At 44.3% G+C, this 20,397-nt stretch overlaps 2 protein-coding genes across 5 annotated transcripts in view; one reads left to right on the top strand and one right to left on the bottom strand.

The window, feature by feature from the left end:
• The window catches only part of BCO2 (beta-carotene oxygenase 2), a 64,924-nt gene extending 53,122 nt beyond the window's left edge, over positions 1-11,802 (top strand). For all 3 annotated transcript variants that reach the window (XM_081889875.1, XM_081889877.1, XM_081889876.1), the window contains 8 exons: positions 1,170-1,272; positions 4,934-5,065; positions 6,587-6,747; positions 8,066-8,233; positions 9,059-9,196; positions 9,831-10,013; positions 10,113-10,223; positions 10,832-11,802. In XM_081889875.1, coding sequence (XP_081746001.1) covers positions 1,170-1,272; positions 4,934-5,065; positions 6,587-6,747; positions 8,066-8,233; positions 9,059-9,196; positions 9,831-10,013; positions 10,113-10,223; positions 10,832-10,948 — 1,113 coding nt within the window. In that variant the 3' untranslated portion in view covers positions 10,949-11,802. The remainder of the gene's footprint in view (positions 1-1,169; positions 1,273-4,933; positions 5,066-6,586; positions 6,748-8,065; positions 8,234-9,058; positions 9,197-9,830; positions 10,014-10,112; positions 10,224-10,831) is intronic.
• Positions 11,803-13,278: 1,476 nt separating this feature from the next.
• LOC309357680 (6-pyruvoyl tetrahydrobiopterin synthase-like) lies at positions 13,279-20,176 on the bottom strand. 2 transcript variants are annotated; one of them, XM_081890064.1, is made up of 6 exons: positions 19,872-20,142; positions 18,553-18,626; positions 17,736-17,758; positions 15,853-15,909; positions 14,151-14,221; positions 13,279-13,746 (listed from the first exon to the last, which is right to left on the bottom strand). In XM_081890064.1, exons 1-6 carry the CDS (start codon positions 19,973-19,975, stop codon positions 13,536-13,538), a joined length of 540 nt encoding a protein of 179 aa, XP_081746190.1. In that variant the 5' UTR covers positions 19,976-20,142; the 3' UTR covers positions 13,279-13,535. The 2 variants fall into 2 exon arrangements, with proteins under 2 accessions (XP_081746190.1, XP_081746191.1); XM_081890065.1 differs by lacking the exon at positions 15,853-15,909 and having other exon boundaries at positions 19,872-20,176.
• Positions 20,177-20,397: the final 221 nt, after the last annotated feature.

Raw genomic sequence — 20,397 nt, 5'->3', positions numbered from 1 at the left:
TTAGAAGGTGAAGGAATAGAGGAATAGAGTTAAGGTCACAGGAGGAGGAAGCTGGATCACAGCACTTGCAGGGTGAGATTAAAGGTTCATAGGTGTTAGTCAAAGGTAAAGGGACTCCTGACCACTAGGTCCAGTCGTGACTGACTCTGGGGTTGCGGCGCTCATCTCGCTTTATTGGCCGAGGGAGCCGGCGTACAGCTTCCGGGTCATGTGGCCAGCATGACTAAGCCGCTTCTGGCAAACCAGAGCAGCGCACGGAAACGCCGTTTACCTTCCCGCCGGAGCGGTACCTATTTATCTACTTGTACTTTGACATGCTTTCGAACTGCTAGGTTGGCAGGAGCAGGGACCGAGCAACGGGAGCTCACCCAGTCGCGGGGATTCAAACTGCCAACCTTTTGATCAGCCAGTCCTAGGCTCTGTGGTTTAACCCACAGTGCCGCCTGCATCCCAGGTGTTGGTTAAGTCTCTGTAAATAAGCCATATTGAAGGGTAGGTCACCTTGGACGAGACTTGCTGTTTTGAGACTCAGACCTGGTCTGGTCTGCAGATGTGGCAGAGATGGGAACCTGGAGTGGTAGAATGCTTCAGTTGCAGGTGAGAGATCCCATTTTTTAATATTTCCCTCCAAACTCAATGAAAGTAGAAAGGTAGCCCACAGGTAGAAACCTTCTAGTGCAGCCATTTCCCCTCAGGTCGTTTGTACTGCAGCTCTCATTGGATGGGGGTCCAAAACATTTGGAGAGTATCAGGTTAGCAAAGGCAGTTTCTAGCACAATCCCCCCCCCCCCACTGTTCAAGTTTTCTATTGGCATGGCTATTTTGAAGAAGAAGAAAAAGGACCATCCAGAAATGAACCCTCCCCTTGAAATGGTAGAGTCCATTCTCTAACCCAGCAGATTACCAACTCTTTCCCACCCCAATCTTCTGCATGTGTGTATGAAACTGTAGCATGCGCACTCTGACGAATGCGTCTGCGAAGAAGTCAAAAGGGTCTGTTTACTGAAATCTGATTAGCAGAGGTAGCCAATGAGTGCCATTCACAACTAGTTGAAAAGGCAGAGGACGATGTTGTCTAGCTTATACCAGGGCTGGAGAAATATTTATAAATGAATCGCTTCCACCTAGACCCTGAAAGGGAAAATATATATACATATTTGCATTTGCAGGTGGATTGGACAAAGTACATTGCAGTGAATGGAGCAACTGCCCACCCACACTATGACCCGGACGGGACAGCGTATAACATGGGCAACTCGTATGGAAAACATGGTGAGATTGTATGGATCAGATGAGGCTGACTTTTAGGAGAATCACGACATTTGTATGAGATTGTGATGTTTCTATGCTAGGGATGGACTGGATGTGGAGCTCCATTCACTACTGGCCCAGGTTCAAAGTGTTGGTACTAATATATACAGCTCAGGACCAGATTCCCTGAGAGGCTGCCTTATTTCTTATAAAGTATATACCCAGTAGGTCACTGTGGTCTATGGGAGAGCTTCTCCTGCAACTTCCAAAGATACCAGAAGCTTGCTCCACAAGTTAGAGACAGAGTTAGAATCCCTGGATTGCATGCACTGCCTCTGGTATATTTTCTTTACAGATTTATAGACCACTTTATAGCCTGAGGCCATCAAAGCAGTGTACAACAAAACAAACTCTAAAAAAAGAATGAAACACATTTTACAGATATCCCATAATTAATATCCCCTAAAATGACTGTTCCACGCTTCAGGAAAAGCCTTTTCCCACATTAATTATTGTTTTTTCTGCAACAGTAGCTAACACAGCTACTCTCTTTTTTTTGGGGGGGGGACACGTTTATAAAAACGTAATATGTAAAGACCACCCTCATGGCAACATCATTAATTTATTTTTCTGACGCACGTAATCACGGCAATATTGCCCTTTGTGCATCAAAATATTTGCTCATCTTCAGTAAGATGTTAGCTCCCCTGATGAAAAATATATCACACTTGTGACTCTTGGATAAGGGCTGCTAAGAGACAGGCAATAGCAACATTCAAGGCAAACATTGGCAGATCCCCTCTCCTTATAATCTTACTTTGATGAAAGATTCCTCACTCCACTTTCTCACAGCTCTGATTAAAACGCACAAAACAGCTTGACAACTAGCTGGCAGGAATTTATCTGTTGATTTTTCCAGTCCTGTAACTGATTCTGCACTGTATATGGCTGTGTGTATTGAAATGAAATGGTGCAAAGCATATTCCTATTGCCTTCGGTGGTGATTGCAGCCTACTTGTCGCTGTGTTCGGGGCAGCGATGGTGAAGTCAGTTGAGTGCGAAGTGCAGAGAGAATGCACTAAACTGAAATATTTGGAGCTTGCAGTGAAGAGAAGTGCTGCAGGAGGAGAGCCCTGAAAGAAATTTTCAGCACCCTGCGTTGTTGAAGTTTAGGCAGCCAACTTGCTCCAATTACTCCCAGCAATTTTGTGAATTTGCTGAACTTTCAGTTTTGTTGCTTTGTTCACTTGCTTCTGTTCGCTTCTGTGTCAGGACATGTGAATAGCAGGGAAAGGTGCCAGGCTCCTGTCATTATATAATAAAACATTTGGGGCAGACTTGGAAAACAATGTAGAAGTCTGCAGAACTAGTTTTGCATTCTTTCCTGCAGCTCATATTTCACTTTTGTTCAGAGCACCAGTTTGGGGGGATCAGATGTCTGCTGCATTATTGTTCAAGCATTACTTTTGCCAAGACGGACACTTCATAAACAAAGGTTTTAGATGCAGAAATTGCAGCAGATGCAGCTTGCTCTTTATATGTCTGCCTGGTCACTCTGTCGGACCGCACTGCCAATTGTCTAATCGATTTCTGTTTGGAACTGTCAGAGAGCAATACCTTTTCCAGTGCATCTGGTAGCAGACAAAGGCAAGGGGCTTTTGATTTGCTGAAGATGGGTGGTGGCGGTGGTCAGGGAAGATGATCATTATATTTTCTCTTCTCTTCTGCTTTTATTCAAAATAATTTATTTATCCAAAGCATTTCTACTCTGTCCTTCAGCCAGAACTGCTCCCAGGGCAGTTTACAAATTCATAAAAACAACAACAGTCCTTGCTGGCTCCTCAGGATTACAATGTAAAAATACATGGTTGGCATCCGTCTGTGTTGGGAAACAATGGAGGAGTGTGCCTTTGGGAATGAGGTCAAGCTGCTGGATGGTTGCAGTGCCTGCTGTGGCTGTAGAGACCAATATAGGAGAGACATGTTTCGTTGCAGCCGGGGCAGATGGAGGCGTCCGGTTGTGTTGCTGCAGATGCACCATGGCGTTTCTTCTCTCTGCTTCTCTCTTCTCCCAGAGGTCATTTCTCCTCTGGTCATTGCTATGGATACACGACTTGACTGCCTGCCTCCAGGCACTGCGGTCGTCTGCAAGGGATTCCCACATGTGGCCGGGTTGATGTTGCCAGCCTTCACGCCACGTTTGCAGACATCTTTGTCATGCAAAAGGGAGAAAGGGATGGGGAGAGAAGTGGTTGCAGTCTCTAATGCAGCCTTCCTCAACCTGGTGCCTTCAAGGGATTTTGGACTACAACTCCAGCATGTCTGTTGCAGTCAACATCTGAAGGGCCCCCAGTTCAGGAAAGCTGCTGTAATGTCATGGAAAGCATGGGAGTTTGGCAAGCGCTTTCTGGTTAGATCCAAGAATGGAGAATGAAATTGACTGATGATGTGGAAGTGGACAAACTGACTGGGAAAATAAGATATGCCCGAAACCAAAAGTTCATCGAGGATTGGGGGAAATTTGTAGATTATCTGAAAAATATATGTGAGGTGCAAACAACGCTAGTGGGGTTTCAAGAAGCACTGTAAAAGTTTAAGAGGTATTGTTGAAAGAAAATAGAAAAGGGAGGGAAGACTAATGGCAATGCAATTAAAGGAATGCGTATTGAAGGGCAAATATGGATGATTACCAGAAGAAAGACCAAAAAGAGTACTTTGTTAAAATCAGTTAAAATCTGGATAAAATTGTACAATTGTATTGAAAAACTAATAAAAATTAATTATATAAGAAAAAGGAAAGCTGCTGTAATGTCATGGAAAGCATGGGAGTTTGGCAAGCGCTTTCTGGTTAGATCACTGGTGTTCCTAACACTGCCTGTGGCCCTTGGACATGAATAAGAGGCTTCTGTCACATGAATAAGACAAGAACTGGCCCAGAACCTTTATGTGCTTATCATTTCACAACCATGTGTTGGAGGTTGTGTCTTCCACCCTCTTATATTAAATCCAAATCAGTGGCATGGAGTGTGCATGGCCTTATTCTCAACTGGAAACATGGAGGCTTATGAATCACAATGCCTTGAGTCATGCATTTCTTCCAAAACCCCACATCAACAATTATGGAGCCAATGTCTAGTTCCATCTGTAGCTGGACTGCTGGCCGGGTCATGTTCTGAGCACAATTCAAAGTGCTGGTGCTGACCGTTAAAGTCCTAAGTGGCCTCAGCCCTGTATCCTTCAAGAAGTGTTTCCATCCCCATTGTCCAGCCCGGACACTGAGGTCCAGCGCCGAGGGCCTTCTGGTGGTTCCCTCCCTGTGAGAAGTGAGGTTACAGGGAACCAGGCAGAGGGACTTCTCGGTAGTGGTGCCCACCCTGTGGAACGCCCTCCCATCAGATGTCAAGGAAATAAACAACTATCTGGCTTTTAGAAGACATCTTAAGGCAGCCTTGTATAATGAAGGTTTTAATGGCTGATGTTTTATTGTGCTTTTAATATTCTGTTGGAAGCCACCCAATGTGGCTAGGGAGGCCTGGCCAGATGGGCGGGGTATAAGTAATAAATCATAATCATAATAACTACTACAACGACTACTGGGAGCCACCCAGGATGGCTGGGGCAACCCAGTCAGATGGGCAGCTAATAATCATAAAAAATAGTAATTGCATTTTCTCTCTTCCAGGCTCCAACTATAACATCATCTGTGTCCCCCCACAGACGTCGGGCTCCGATGACTCTAGCCTGCAGGGTGCAAAAGTGCTGTGTTCTATTGAGCCAGAGGATAAGATGAAACCTTCCTATTACCACAGCTTTGGTGAGAGTTGCCAGCCCTCTTTTTAAGTGGAGCAGATGTACCCATAGTCGATGTTGCAAGGATGGAACATCTCTGAGTCAAAGCCAGACGAAATGAAAGCCTAGTCAGTGGGTTGGAATAGAAATTCATCAAATCACTTTAACACAGCCAATAGACTGAAAAGAAGAGAAGTGCACCGGAATCTCAGAGCACAACAGATTCCAAAGTGTAACATAAAGTTTACCAGTTAGAGCTACAGTTATCTTGGACTGGTCCCTGGAGATAGTCCTTCCAGTTTCAGATGTTGAGGAATCCTATTGTTCTCACTGATATTAATAGCAATTTAGCCACCATCAGGATAGGGATACCCTTGGGTTTTTATCTTCCATGGGATATTTAACTTATTTAACTTATAATTTTACTGACCTTCCTGGAGATTTGGTTACTAAAGGGCCAATCGTATGCTGCCAGACTCCAGCACTGAAATTATAAAATAGGACATGCTCTACAGATTCTACCTCCTGTCATGTCCCATATGGAGGAGGAGGAAGGGTGAGAGCCTAACACAGACAGCTTGGAGGACAACAAGCTTTGTCTAAGCACTGCAAAAGGTGCTCCCAGGTAAATGTGCTAACAGTCCCGTTTCCATTAAAAAAAAGTTCTTAAGCCAAAGGTTTAAGGTTGGCAACCATGCTCTTATTTCAGAAGAGCACTGTCCTGTTTCCAAAAGCACGCCAAAAGTGCAGCTGCATTAGGAACACATCTTGGGATCTGTAGGAATTTAATTTGGACAATATTTAACTAGACCGCACTCCTCTAATCCAAAAAGCAGCTCCATAAAGAAATGGGGAGGTTATCCTATTATTGGGATGCGGGTGGTTGCTCAGTCCTAGCTCCTGCCCACCTAGCAGTTCGAAAGCACGTCAAAGTGCAAGTAGATAAGGTAAACGGCGTTTCCGTGCGCTGCTCTGGTTCGCCAGAAGCGGCTTAGTCATGCTGGCCACATGACCTGGAAGCTGTACGCCGGCTTCCTCGGCCAATAAAGCGAGATGAGCGCCGCAACCCCAGAGTTGGCCATGACTGGACCTAATGGTCAGGGGTCCCTTTACCTTTTTATCCTATTATTAAAAACTTTTAATAGCTGCAGGAATATACTGATCACTTTGGGTATTCTTTTTTTTTTTTTTTAGCAGACTACTGAGCACAAATCACAAGCGGTATAGTGAGATGTGCTATAGAAATAGTGCAATTAATACTCTGATTAAATATATTTTATTCAAAGCTATACATATTGAAGCCTTCCCCAACCTGGTGCTTTTGGATTACAACGCCACACGCTGGCTGTGGCTAATGGGATCTGTAGTCCAAGATCATTTGGAGCAGGCCAGGTTGCACTGGGTGCAATTTGAAACTCCTTCGGCAAGGAAAGGTCAAGATAGCAGGAGGAAGGTTAGACGTGGCCATGATGGAAAGCAAAGCAGCAGGGGCTTAGAAGTGTTGTTGGAAGAGTTTGTCCTGAGCCTTGTTGTCTCCTGTTTGTAGGAATGAGTGAAAACTATGTGATCTTTATTGAGCAGCCACTCAAAATGAACCTCTGGAAGTTCATCACAGCCAAGGTTCTTGGGAAATCCTTTTTGGAAGCGATCAGCTGGGAGCCTGAGCACAGTACCCGCTTCCATGTAGTCAACAAGCTCACTGGGCAGGTACGTCTTCTGGGTTCACTGCCTCATGACCTGTTTTTCTTTTCTGGGCAGTGCCTAGCTTTTGCTACAATAGGTTTACCTACTGAAAAACTGCCCAGCAGCCAAGTCTGCTGACTTCTTGAGTTTTGAAGGAATGAGCTCATGTCACTCACTCACAATGCAGCTGCAAGTATATAAGGGGTGAGGAACATTCTGCAGCTTGGGGAACCATCTGCCCTCATGGGCAAATGCACAAGGCATACTTATCCAAGGCCACATTTCAGCCTGGCAGAAGCACTCAAGGAAGATGCAGTGATGGGCCAGGGAGTCCATGGCCTGGGGGTTGATAGAGTAATGTGGAGGGCCACATACAGCCCATAGGCTGGAAGTTCCCTACCCCTGAAGAATTTCACTTCTTCATAATGTACCCCTGAATACTAGCTTCTGGGAATAAACAACTGGGAAAGATCTCCTTGCATTCAAGCCCTGCTTATGAGATTTGAGAGGCCTCTGGCTATCAACTGGGGGGAAGTAGAAAGCTGCACTAGATGGAACTAAAGATTCACCTTCCTGGATGATATATTCTCAAACTCCTGCAAGGCTTCTGCAATCTGCCTCTGTTGTAACAACATGAATTCAGTTGATAGCCATGTCACTTTCTCATAACCAGATTCTTGCCGGAGCGCCAAAACCTGCACATCTGGTACAAATTTTGCATGTTGGACAAACTCTGCAATCATCCACCATGGGCGGGGAAGCTTGAAATATCAGATTCCTCATACGTAGCTATCTGGCTGTTGAGGTTTTCAGGTATACAGTGGTACCTCAGGTTACATACGCTTCAGGTTACATACGCTTCAGGTTACAGACTCCACTAACCCAGAAATAGTGCTTCAGGTTAAGAACTTTGCTTCAGGATGAGAACAGAAATCGTGCTCTGGTGGCACAGCAGCAGCAGGAGGCCCCATTAACTAAAGTGGTGCTTCAGGCTAAGAACAGTTTCAGGTTAAGAACGGACCTCTGGAACGAATTAAGTATGTAACCTGAGGTACCACTGTATAAGGCACCATCTCATGACATTGCTAACTATTGCCCCCCAACCCTGCCTCCTCACTCTTTGTGAAGTGCGATACTTTAGCCACCTCCTGTAGCAGCAGAGGGCTATGAAGTAGAAGCTGGCTGGCAGACTTCCTACTTTTGCCCCTATATTAAAATCCTTTCCAGCAATGCTGAAATATATAACTTAAGATTTTCAGAGGGGATGCTTTGTGGAATGTTCTCTAGGTGTCACTGAGGGCCTGAGACGCCATCACTGGCATGTCTTGTGTTCCTTGCACAGGTGTTGCCCGGACAGTACTGCAGTGAGCCTCTCTTGTTTTTCCATCAAATCAATGCCTTTGAAGATCAAGGATGCATCGTCCTTGACCTATGCTGTCAAGATGATGGAGGGGCTCTTGATGTTTACCGGCTGCAAAACCTCCATAAGGCAGGCGAGGCTCTGGATCAGGTAAAGCCAATGTTTGGAGGCAGTCGTGGAGGCCAGTAAGCTGAAGCTGAATCCTGGCAAGATGGAGGCACTGTTGGTGGGTGGTTCTTATATTCAGGAATTGTGTAAGCAGCCTGTTGTAGGCAGATGGCATCAGTGGCAAGGAATGCCTAGGTACAGCTCCTGCTGCATTCAGCTATGTCTTTTCCTGGAGCAAGATTCCCTTTCCCACTCACTACATGCTGTGAAGGTGGAGTTTAGTGCATAATTAACTATGGTAAGTACAGCTGTGCTGTTGTTGTGGGTGTGGGGTTGCGGTCAGGAGTGCAGCATTTCAGTCCAGTGGGTCGTCTTCAGTGCTAGTCCTACATAAAATTAATGAACTTACAGTCATGTCCATTAACTTCAATGGGTCTACTCTGATTTGGACTGGCATTGGATATAATGCCATTCTGTGCCCAAAGCATGTGTAGCTGCATTTGACAGCTAGTCATCCAAGCGGTTGAAATCTCCAGCTTCCAGAAGAAAGAAGCTTTGAATCACCAATGGTGCACTTTAACATTTCATGATCTTTAAATCCATTTGGTTATTTGGTTATTTGCAGCATAAAATTCAGAGAAGTGCAAATATCAAAGGGTAGCTATATTTTGGTTTGCATTTAATTTTAGAATGTGCAGGTTTGCATAAAAATCAGAACTGAAACAAATTTATCCCAAGAAGGAGCCCAAACTGGGAGGCCAAGGAATTCTATTTCTCTACTGGTTGGTTCTTGCTCCCTATCTCCATACCAGGCCTGCAAAAGGGACCTGTTCTTCCTCTTGCAATGACATCCTGTCTCCTTGGCAGGCCTACAATTCAGTGGCGAGGCCGTATCCACGACGCTTTGTTCTGCCCATCACTGTGGATCCCAGTGCAGCTGTGGGACAGAATCTCAGCCCCTTGTCCTACACATCGGCAACGGCCACGAAAGAGTCCAACGGGAAGGTACGTACTCTCTGTACAAAGGGATGCTATAGGGGCTACCGTTTATGCCTGACATTTCCATATTGTGCTGAACTCACTCTCCACATGATGGTATTGCCCACCAACATCCCTTTTGCTCCTACGTGCTGTAGCCGCCAAGTTGCTCCTTGCCAAAAGAAAATGTAAACACTGGGCTCCAATTTAGCAAGCATGTGAATATAGGAACTGACATTTCCAAAGAATCAGGTAGAAGGTCATGGGAAAGACCACTGCCTGGTGCCCTAAAGAGCTACTGCCAGCCAGAGAAGACAATACTGGGCTAGAAGAAGAAGAGTTTGGATTTGATATCCCGCCTTTCACTCCCTTTAAGAAGTCTCAAAGCGGCTAACATTCTCCTTGCCCTTCCTCCCCCACAACAAACACTCTGTGAGGTGAGTGGGGCTGAGAGACTTCAAAGAAGTGTGACTGGCCCAAGGTCACCCAGCAGCTGCGTGTGGAGGAGCGGAGACGCGAACCCGGTTCCCCAGATTACGAGACTACCGCTCTTAACTACTACACCACACTGGCTCTCACTGGCTAGATGGAGAAACAGGCTTACCTAGTACGGTATAAGGCAACTGCCAATGTACCTATAATATGTTGATTCCTTTTCCAGATCTGGTGCACATATGAAAGTCTACATAATGAGAACCTCAAGGAAGCAGGCGGTCTTGAATTCCCCCAGATTAACTATTCTTATTACAATACGAAGAAATATCGTTACTTCTATGGCTGTGGCTTTGGGCATATGGTTGGTGACTCACTGATTAAGACTGACATAAAGACCAAGGAGATGAAGGTAAAAGGATGAAACACAATTAATTTCAGGGTGGGTGAGAGCCGGCTCTTAAAACCCACAATAAGGAGCCTGTTTTGTCCCCTTGTTTTTGCCTGCAAGATTTGGCGACAGGATGGAATGTATCCTTCTGAGCCAGTGTTTGTGCCAGAACCTAACTCTCCTGCAGAAGATCGTGGGATTATTCTGTCCGTTGTGCTCACAGCCAAGCAGGTAATTTGGTCTTCATTGCCTATATAAATGGCCACTGTCTGAACATTAATTTTAGGACCAGGAAAATACAATATATAATAAATAACAACAATAACAATGATCTCTAGTGAACCCTGGTGTGTACAGAAGGATCCTGTGTTCTGCTTTGAAATGCAAGAACTTTGTGGGTGCTTCCACACAACAGTTCAGTGTGTGGATTTGGTGCTGTTCCTGCATGCAACCTTTGCGTAGCTTCCATGTGACGTCCTCCTCATCAAAATGCCAATCCCGTATAGTTTTCTCCCATTTAATCTGGATTTACCATTTCTGTGGAATATCCGATAAGTGAAATAACCCGGGCAAGGTCTGGTTCAAATTTGGGGCAAGTGAGGATCTCAAATGGAATTTTGATGAGGATGGCATTGGGAGGGTCCTGTGCAAAACTTGCATGCATGGACAGTGCTGAGTCCACAGTAAACTGCCATGTGGAAGCACCCTGTACAGCCTCTCTGTGTTTTACCTTTCTAATTTAATTGAAAAGAGTATTGTGAGAGGGTGCATTGGTGGGAGGAAGATAATACTGCATTTTCAGTATTGTTGTTTGACTTTGACCATCATTCTTGTTTCAGAATCAAGGCACCTTCCTGCTCATTCTGGATGCTGAGAATTTTACTGAACTGGGCCGGGCAGAAGTCCCTGTCCAGTTCCCCTATGGTTTTCATGGCATCTTTGTTCCAGGTCAATAGAGATTAGCCAGTGGTCGCATAGCAGGATGCGGAGGAGAAAGAGTCTGCTCTACAATGCTCTGAGCTTAAAACCTTTGACAACATACTTAATCTTAACCTGTCTAGGGGTACCAACAGGCTGTCACTATTTGAGGGAGGGATTGAAGTGCATCTGTGAATTTAGGTTTGCAGAATTAAGGCGGATTAAACACAGGAATCTGTCTTATACCAAGTCAAACCATTGCTATGTAGCTCAGTATTATCTGCACTGACCCAATGGTGGCTCTCCAGGGCTTCAGCTCCACCAAGAGATGATGGTGATTGAACCTGGCACCTTCTGCATGCAAAGCAGGTGTCCCACCATTGATCTACAGCCCTTTCCTTGGTACAGAAAAAAACCACTAAAAAACTGACCTTTTAAAGTTTGGAAAGGTACAGGGAAATGCATTGGAAAATTGTGGGATTAACAAATTATTAACGGGAAGATCCCACCAGCAAATCAGGATGAATGCTCATTGCTGCGTAACCTTGCCACAGATTTGAAAGAATACTCTGCAAAGACCACACCATAGACTAACTTCTTAAGTAAGCTTTGCGCCAGCAAATCAGCTCAATAAACAGGCCTTCTAGAGGAGTTCTCGGGACTATTCTGATCCACAGAGATGTTCAAAAGGAAATAGGTTAATGAGTGTGAGAGCTGTTGCCAATGAAAGGAAAACATTGACCATAAATCCGAGTTTTTTTTAAAGGAGGCACTCAAGCAATATCAACTTCAAATCTAACCTTTTGGACAATTCTAATTGTTTAGCCTTTATTTTTGTATTATCTATATTGAGATTTACTTATCTAAATGCAATTAAAGCGCTTTGGACATATTCTGCATATTTTCAAATCTTTTCAATGATAACAGCAATGTTTTAATGTGCTTTGTACTCTTTTGGAGAAGTTGGCTGCTGAAAACGAAGGGGTGGAGAGAGAAACAGACAGAGGAGAGAAACAGAGAAAGGGATGCCCTGATTCTGTTAGGGATTCGTGTTTTGTTTTTTGGTAACACAACGTTTCACCTGCAGGAGCTGACAGGTGGAAATGAGGTCTTCTTCTTCCCAGGTGCAGCATACTAAGAACCAGAAGACCGCCTCCATGTCTGGAGATGTTGCTTTCATTCATTAGGTCAACCTTCACCACATTAGTATCCAAAAAATGTTTTGGAGTACAACAACCATCAGCCCCACCCCACCCAGAATTGAGCTGTAGTCCAAAACATCTGGGAAGAGCACCAGGAACCTAGGAAACTGCCTTATATTGAGTCACACCATTCGTCTGTCTATTTATTGATTTATTTAATAAAATTTATATACTGCTTGATGTAGATAAACCTCAAAGCAGTCAACAAAAAGATAAAACAATAAAATTGTCACCAAAGACTTGCAACCATAATTTAAAACATAAAAAATGTAAAGGTAAAAGAGCCCTGACAGAAGTTTAAAACAGCAAAAAACTAGACTAAAACAAATTAAAATCAAGAAGGCTCAAAAACAGAGTCTGCAGTGTGTGTGTGTGTGTGTGTGTGTGTGTGTGTCATTCTGAACTTTTTCTATGGTTTATTTCTGAAGATCATGGCACAAGTAAAAAGGTTGGCATAAGGGGATCCCCATTCTGAACTTTCTTGACCCTGGTACCGATCTTACCTCAAACATGCCCTGGAAGACTCCTGAGCTCCTAATACCTTGAATAAAGATCAGTACATGTAATCTAGTTACCGGTAAAATCTAATCAACATCTCCCGCTAAAGAATGCTTGCTACCAGGCAAAGTGCCATGTTAACAAGGAAGCAAAGAAGGAGAACCAGTTTAGTCATTGCTCACTAGGATTTTTCAACTTTTAATTAAGCAGAATAAACAAAATGGGAAATAGGGTTAGGAAATTTTGGGAAGAAACAACATGACAATCAAACTATTGGAGTTATAGAAATTGCTCCTCTCAAAGCCTGCTTCCCGTTTTCATTAGATTGTACTGGCTAAAATTAATACAAAAACCTTATCTTCTCAATGGTTTGTTAGCGCTTCAAGGTCCAATAACGAACCTAGTCACACTCTTTAAGGAACCATCATATGTTTTGCCCTTAAGGACAGGTATACTTTTCCCTCTTCATTCCTTGACTTGCTATTAGCATGGGGTTCAGTGGCAAAATTGTCACTTTCCACTCACTTTCTGTAGGCTTTTGAGAATAGTTAGGGATTCTTTCACTCTTTAAATCAAGGTGTCTATGTACTGTAGGGTTTGCTGGCTGCTTAAATTGAAATTTTGCTGTCTGAAGCAGCATTTATATATTCTGTCACTTTCATTCCATATCATGAATAAAAATTTCTTTATTACTTTTGTATACGAACCTCTTGTGGGCATTGGGCTAGAGGAAAATGCACTCATAATGGATGCACATCATAACTCTAGCCAAAGATTCTAAACCCCTTGGCATTGTGCGCATGGATACATACAAGTGCTGGACACGCCTATGGGTTCAGACTTTGTAACCTGTGAAGGATCAGTGGATTTTCCCCAAGCCCACAAATGGAGCACATGGCAGGAAGGTTGCAATCGTGACCAACAGTTACATATTCTTAGGACTGCTACAAAGCTTTCTTCGGTCATCTGTGGGGGGCATTTTGCAGGCGTTCACGGCAGTCGATGAAGCTGGCATTTCTCCCCTATAGACAACGCTGCTCTCATCTGTATTGTAGAGTTTTATTTTATGAAGAGCCGTTGCAGGCAAGTGCTTTTGGAGGTTCTCCCAGATGAATACAGCGAGATTCTCGGTTGTGCTGGAGATTTGACAGAGACAGAATCAGGGCATTAGGCTTGTCTGCATCTTTCTTGCATGCGACTTAGAGAACACAAGAGAAAGTGGCGAGTGGTTTGCTGAGGATGTGATAGCTGGACAAAAATTGAACACTGTTGAACTATTCCTGTGATTTGTTTTAACTCTTTTTAATAGCGAATTTTAAATTGTTATAACCCTCCCAGGAACCTCACAGAGATCACACTAGGTGCAGAGCCTTGGGGGGCACTGCAACGAGGTTGTAGAATGGAAGGCAAAGGCTGGGGGAGGGCACCAAATTTTGGTGTTGCACAGGGTGCTGCTGAAATTTGAGACCCCGTGGTCCACTACTGACAGTGGGTAAGGTATATGACTATCATTATCGTGAGCATCATCCTGGTTTCTTACCTTACAATGTTGGTAAAGTAGGAGACATCTCGGTCAAGATCCTTTTTGTCAAGAGGCTTTGTGATGGCTTCCTGGGGACGAGCAGAAAAGGATACTAAGCAAGATAAGGCAAAGGATACGAAGTGAGTAGCAAAGAGCAGTTAACTATTATAAATTCATTTAGTTTCCACAGAACTCTGTTGAAGAATTCTGCACCAAGACAAGCCAAAATCTTACACCAAGTATAATTTAATTCTTCAGTTTGAACGTACTATATGAATGTGCCTATAGGGATATTCATATAAGCCTATATGAATATGAGTACTTGCTTTGAAGAAGAGGAGTTTGGACTTGATATCCCGCCTTTCACTCCCCTTAAAGAGTCTCAAAGCGGCTAACAATCTCCTTTCCCTTCCTCCCCCACAACAAATACTCTGTGAGGTGAGGGAGGCTGAGAGACTTCAGAGAAGTGTGACTGGCCCAAGGTCACCCAGCAGCTGCATGTGGAGGAGCGGGGAAGCGAACCCGCTTCACCAGATTACGAGTCCACCGCTCTGAACCACTACACCATGCTGGCTTTGGGCAGTGTGCGAGGAATTCTGCTTTTATTTTTGCTACAGGGCAAAAAGCTATGTATAGAGTATCAAATTCTTATCATCAGTGGGAGAAAATGTTACCCCCAATCTCTCCCCCCCCCCTGCTTTAACTTTGGAGAGTTCACCAAATATATTCAAGCCTAATAGGGCCATGAAGGATAGGAACCAGCATTTATTTATTTTTTAAAAAACTGGGTCTTAGAATGCTGAACTTTACGTTCAGCACCAAATTATATGCAAGGCCCTGTATCACAGAAGAGTTTTTTTGCTGAACCTATTCCTTGGTACTTTGAAAAGCAAGCAAACCAATAGCAATGTTTTGATTAATCAGTTTTACTTTTTGGCATAGCAGGATTGTTAAAATAATTGTTATTTCCCTTATGCACATATGAGTTAACTCGGGGGTGGGGAACCTTTGGCTCTCCAGGTGTGGCTGAACTGCAACTCCTATGAACCCTGGGGCTGATGGAAATTGTAGTACAGCCATGTCTGGTAGGCCAAACATTTCCCTGAGTTAACATGAAATTCATTACAACAAGATACGATGATGGTCCCTAGATTGGGATGCTTTTAAAGCTACTAGTTATTATGGCTACCTTCAGGTTCAGAGGCAACATGCTTGGGAACATGAGCTAAAAAGGCTATTATCCTCATGTCCTACTTACAGGTTTCCCATTGGGACATTTGGTCGAGCCACTCTGGGAAACAAGAATTGCTAAAACAGATGGAACCTTTCATCTGATTGAATAGTTTTCTTCCGACATTCTTAGTACAGTATATACTCATTTCTGCAATGTCCTTCCCTCTTTTCTTCCCCGCAAGGCAAAATAAAAATAGATGGCTCACTAGGCTGACTGAAATTGCCAAAGGTTTTAGTTTGCATTTCAAACAGACATGCCAGCTGTTGGTTTGCAAGTCCTTGAACAGACTTTGTGATTGACCGCTTGCGCTCTCAGAATGAAAGCTGGGTTACGCAAGGTCTTTTTCTAATAAACAGCAGTCATCAACCTTATGAGAGTTGGAAAGCTGGGAAGTGCTGAGCAGATTTGGGCTAGAGAACCATTGCCCTCCCCTTTGTGTTTACAGTTTCAGCCGAGAATCTCCCAGGCACAATCCAGCATCTTTACCTTCATGAATGCTTTCAAATCCTCCAGATTTATCACCATCCCAGAAGTGGGATCAATCTAGAAAGAAGATCAGTGGGCATCTCAGCAATCTATGGACAGGTGATTTTGTGGGAATACAATTTACTCTTTGAATTCCTGATGGCCGCTGGAGAATTTCTACAGCCATCTAGGAAAGGAAAGTCTGGGAGCTGGCCAGCACACTAAAGTCAAATATACACAGGCATGACCCAGAGGTTAGTGGCGACCCACTCCCCCCGCTAGAGGGTGTGGGCATGAAGTCTATTGCAATTAGTCTCAGAGCCTTCTGCATGGCACTCCCAACGACCCAGAACTTTGTGTCTAGTTTATCATGGCTGCCTCATGACATGGGTGTGCAACCTGCAACATTTTTTTTAAAGCACGGTCCGCAATCTCTATGATCTGACGATGTGGGCTTTGCAGGTGGAAGCTTATGCCACAATAAAGCTGCTTGCCTTTGAGGTGTCACCAAAGCTGCAGCAATGGGCTAACGTGGCAACACCACTCAGAGTTAGAGACTTGGCTTTTACGGTTACAGGTTAGCAATATAATAGCTAATAGTGGGGTGGAAAAAAGGTCCATTGGGTACAATCGACCTTGCAAGCTCCAAAATGAATTGGGAGCTGCCTATTCAGTCTGGATCACATAGGAGAACTTCTTGGTGGTTAATCAAAATAATAAATTTAGATATACCTGGTGTCTATGCGAAAAAAGCTTCTAGCTCTGTTGTTGTTATAGTGGTAGTAGTTTAGTCATTTAGTTGTGTCCGACTCTTTGTGACCCCATGGACCAGAGCACGCCAGCAGACTAGTTCAGTAGACGTTAGCATTTTCAGACCAGGGATCCATCATTAGCCCAAACGTGCATTTGGAAGCCCACATTTTTTATACCATATATTTGTATGGTTGTAGGTGTTGCTGCTGCAATCCGCATTAGGTGAGGCTGCAACCCACCAACTAGACAGATGTTCTAGGCAACTTAGCAGCTCACAATATCATAAATACAACCCTTAACACAAGCCAACTAACCAACAGCAGAACCCTAATGCCTTTCCCCTCCAAAGTTCTGTCAATTTAATGTTAGGATTATGCACATTCATGGGCTCCTGAATCACAAGCCTTTAATACTCTTAGTAATTATATTTCATGGCAATAATTATTTCTAGGGTTGCCTTTTTAAATGTGCATTACATTGTCTTCATGCAAACGTAAATATGAATATTGTCTCTGTATGCATAAGCATATGTAAAGGTAAAGGGACCCCTGACTGTTAGGTCCAGTTGCAGATGATTCTGGGGTTGCGGCGCTCATCTCGCTTTACTGGCCAAGGGAGCTGGCGTACAGCTTCCGGGTCATGTGGCCAGCGTGACTAAGCTGCTTCTGGCGAAACCAGAGCAGCACACGTTTACCTTCCTGCCAGAGCGGTACCTATTTATCTACTTGCACTTTGATGTGCTTTCGAACTGCTAGGTTGGCAGGAGCAGGGACCAAGCAATGGGAGCTCACCCCATCACAGGGATAAGAACCGCCGACCTTCTGATCAGCAAGCCCTAGGCTCTATGGTTTAGACCACAGCGCCACTCACGTCCCTATAAGCTTATGTGCTTTCCTTCAAACCACATAATGAAGACCTTCTGGAAACTGGTAAGTTAAGCTCTCATCACGTGTACTGTAGAATAATACCAGCCTGTTGGTCAAATATAATTTTGGCATTCTCCATTTTTCATGATAATTCAGTGATGAGCAGGTTGTAGTGGAATGAATGATGTTCATGGAAGAACAAATGAGCCAAAACACCTCTTGAGTCTGCCAGTCACACCTAGCTACTCATGGTTTCTTCCCTACGCCACCCATGGTTTTACTTACTTTTCCTTGGACAGTTACCACAACTAGAAGAGAAGAAGGAAACAATTAACTCTCCAAGACCAGCAATGTCTGCAGATCCTCCTTTATTGCTTGTTCTGGAATGGGGACAGTGTTGGAATCTCAAGGCAAACCTGTCAAAATGTGAACTTGCACAAAGCTGAACAAAGAAAATTAAGTTGATACAGCAGCTAACACATACATCCCTTGAATGGTGAATGGATGCAATGGTGGTTGAAACAACAGACGTCCGTTTTGCTTCCAGGCTATTAATTAACTCTGAAAATTCTCCATCTTACCAAGTTCCTCCTGGTTACCTTGATCCTGACTTATTCCAACCCACCTTTGCAAACACATCTTAATGCACTGGCACCTGGTGCTATTTCCATTTTAATCCACCTGGCCCCATTGTTCACCCCTGATTCACCTTCCAAGAGTGATTCCAAAGCACTCAACCTCTTGTTCCACCACCTCTCAGTTGTGTTTAGGCTCCCACCATTCAATTTGGAGGTCCTCTACTCTTATTCAAATCCTAGGCTCTGTGATTCTATCCCTGGCCATTTATTGGCATGAGGAACCTTATGGGGATTGACTGTGTATTCAAGCCATGTAACAGACATATATATCCAGCCTCTGCTGTTCCACTATGTATCTGTGCAACAGATGGAGAGAATTGCAGGACTACCAGGAGGCTCGAATTGTCAAGAGAAAATTCAGGTGGAAACCCCCAAATAAATTTTCAACAGCTGCTCTACCCTCCACCCCATGGTGGTGTTAAAAATAAGCAGGATCACCCGCAAAGTTATTCAGGCCACCTCACCTTTATAATTGTGTCCATGCATCTGACTGCACGGCCCAAACAGCTTCATATTCTCTGCGTCGCTCAGCATCTTGCTAGAAAGAAAAATAATGTGTCATTGGTGAGCGAGCAGCAAGCTTGGGAGCCAGCTGACACTGTGCAACCCAAGCTGCTAGTCCTATTTCTGGTTTATTTTTTGCATCTGTTGTTCCGGATGGGTCCCACTCAAACAAGGGGTGCACAAAAGCAGCATTCCCTCACTTGGCACTAGCACCCAACAGGACAGCTGTGCTTCTCTCTCATAACAAACCTTTAAGGAGCCTGATATTCACCAGAATGACCTTTCAGTGGCACATAATTTGGAAGTGACTGGTTCTTCGTACCTCTGGGAATTTACATTTCTAGCTGAAAGATTCCCTCCCCTCTGGTCCCATTCCCCAAACCCTCCCATTTCTTCAGTGAATTCAAGATGCTGAGCATTAGTGCTCCAGTGTTAAGACAGTGCAAACCCAATCCCAGCCACTAACAAGGCTCACACCTCTCTTTGCTTTCAAACATTCCCAGCCAGCTCCCCTCCCCCCGCCCCCGGCTTTTTAATACACCATCAACTTGCTTTGCATATGCTTCCTTTCCCAAGTGAGCACTGGACAGGCACAGGTGGCTTATGGGTAGCTTTCCTAACATCCAGCCAAGGCTGCACAGATGGACTCAGACTCATTACTGTACACACATTCTGCACAGAAGGGGCTACATTCATCCCCATGCTCCAGCAATTGTGTGAGCATTGGGTGAAACTTTGTGCACGAATTATTATGTTCCAAAGATTTAATTTCACAAGCTGGAGGAAAGAGGCTAGTGCAAGGTATATTTAAGAAATGGAAATGTTTCTGAGCAACACCAAAAACCAGCAGTTTACAGTCTCTCACCCCAACCCTTGCCTTGTTACCCATGCCTCTTTCATTCCTCCCTTCTTCCAGTTTTCTTCTCTTACACTGTTGCTTGACTCCCACACTTTTTCAGCCTAGATGGTAAATTCCTTGGGGCAGAGAGCTCCCCTCTCTCTTTGGCTTATGCTACCCTGCAAAGTGCACTTCCATTAACGGTGCAGCACAGCAACAAGAATAGCAAGATTTCACTGCCACAGCAGTGAATGTGGGGAAAGCATTTCTATTTCCTAGATGCATTAGATATTAAAAGCATCAACCTGCAGTTTTCAAAAGTTTTTAAATCCCCCAAAGTCCCATTTTTTCCAGCCACTGGGTACCAATCCTCCAGCCAACAGCTGTGCATCCCAGATGTATCCCCTGTCAGAAACCACCAAATCATTGGAAGCAAGTTACCAGGCCAGCCTATGGGAAGCACTAAATGTAGTTATCCTGGAGAAGGTCACTGTCCTCGGAGGAGAGGTTGTTCGGATCGTTCTTTGAGACCCCTGGTTCTGCATTGCTGGAGTTGAGCTGATCTTTCGTCGGAGGAGGGCAGGAAGAGTGAGAGGCTCTGCTAATGACAGCAGCAGAGGAGCGACATCCTAGATAAAGACCAGCCGCTCATCACATGATCAAGTCACAGAAGAACTTTATACACTACATCTTGGAAGCTGAGATCATGGGATGGATAGAAGAACCAATCAATTGACCCAGAAGGAACGTGGAGCGCAAGATTGGCATGCTGAGGTTTCTGGGTTATTATGTAGCATCTATAGTTAAAAGGGTCTCATGTGACGTCACAGCTGTTCCCAATCCTGTACTCAGTGGCCAGCTACGTCCGTGTGGGAAGCAGGACCCGGGTGCAACTGCACTTTCAGCTTCTGCAGTTTTTCCAGCAACTGTTTTTCAGACACATACGGCTTCTGAACTGTTCCGTTGA

Source organism: Podarcis melisellensis (genome assembly GCF_964234715.1).
Source record: "Podarcis melisellensis genome assembly, chromosome: 15".
Taxonomy (NCBI): Eukaryota; Metazoa; Chordata; class Lepidosauria; order Squamata; family Lacertidae; genus Podarcis; species Podarcis melisellensis.
The sequence above is the reverse complement of the archived record's forward strand: the minus strand, read 5'-3'. Positions and strand labels throughout refer to the sequence as shown.

Coding starts and splice junctions, on each gene's coding strand:
- LOC309357680 (XM_081890064.1), bottom strand. CDS start 19,975: ATGCAGAACCAGGGGTCTCAAAGAACGATCCGAACAACCTCTCCTCCG. Junction 18,627..19,871: donor GCTTCCCATAGGCTGGCCTG/GTAACTTGCTTC, acceptor TTTTCTTTCTAG/CAAGATGCTGAGCGACGCAG. Junction 17,759..18,552: donor GCATGGACACAATTATAAAG/GTGAGGTGGCCT, acceptor CTTCTCTTCTAG/TTGTGGTAACTGTCCAAGGA.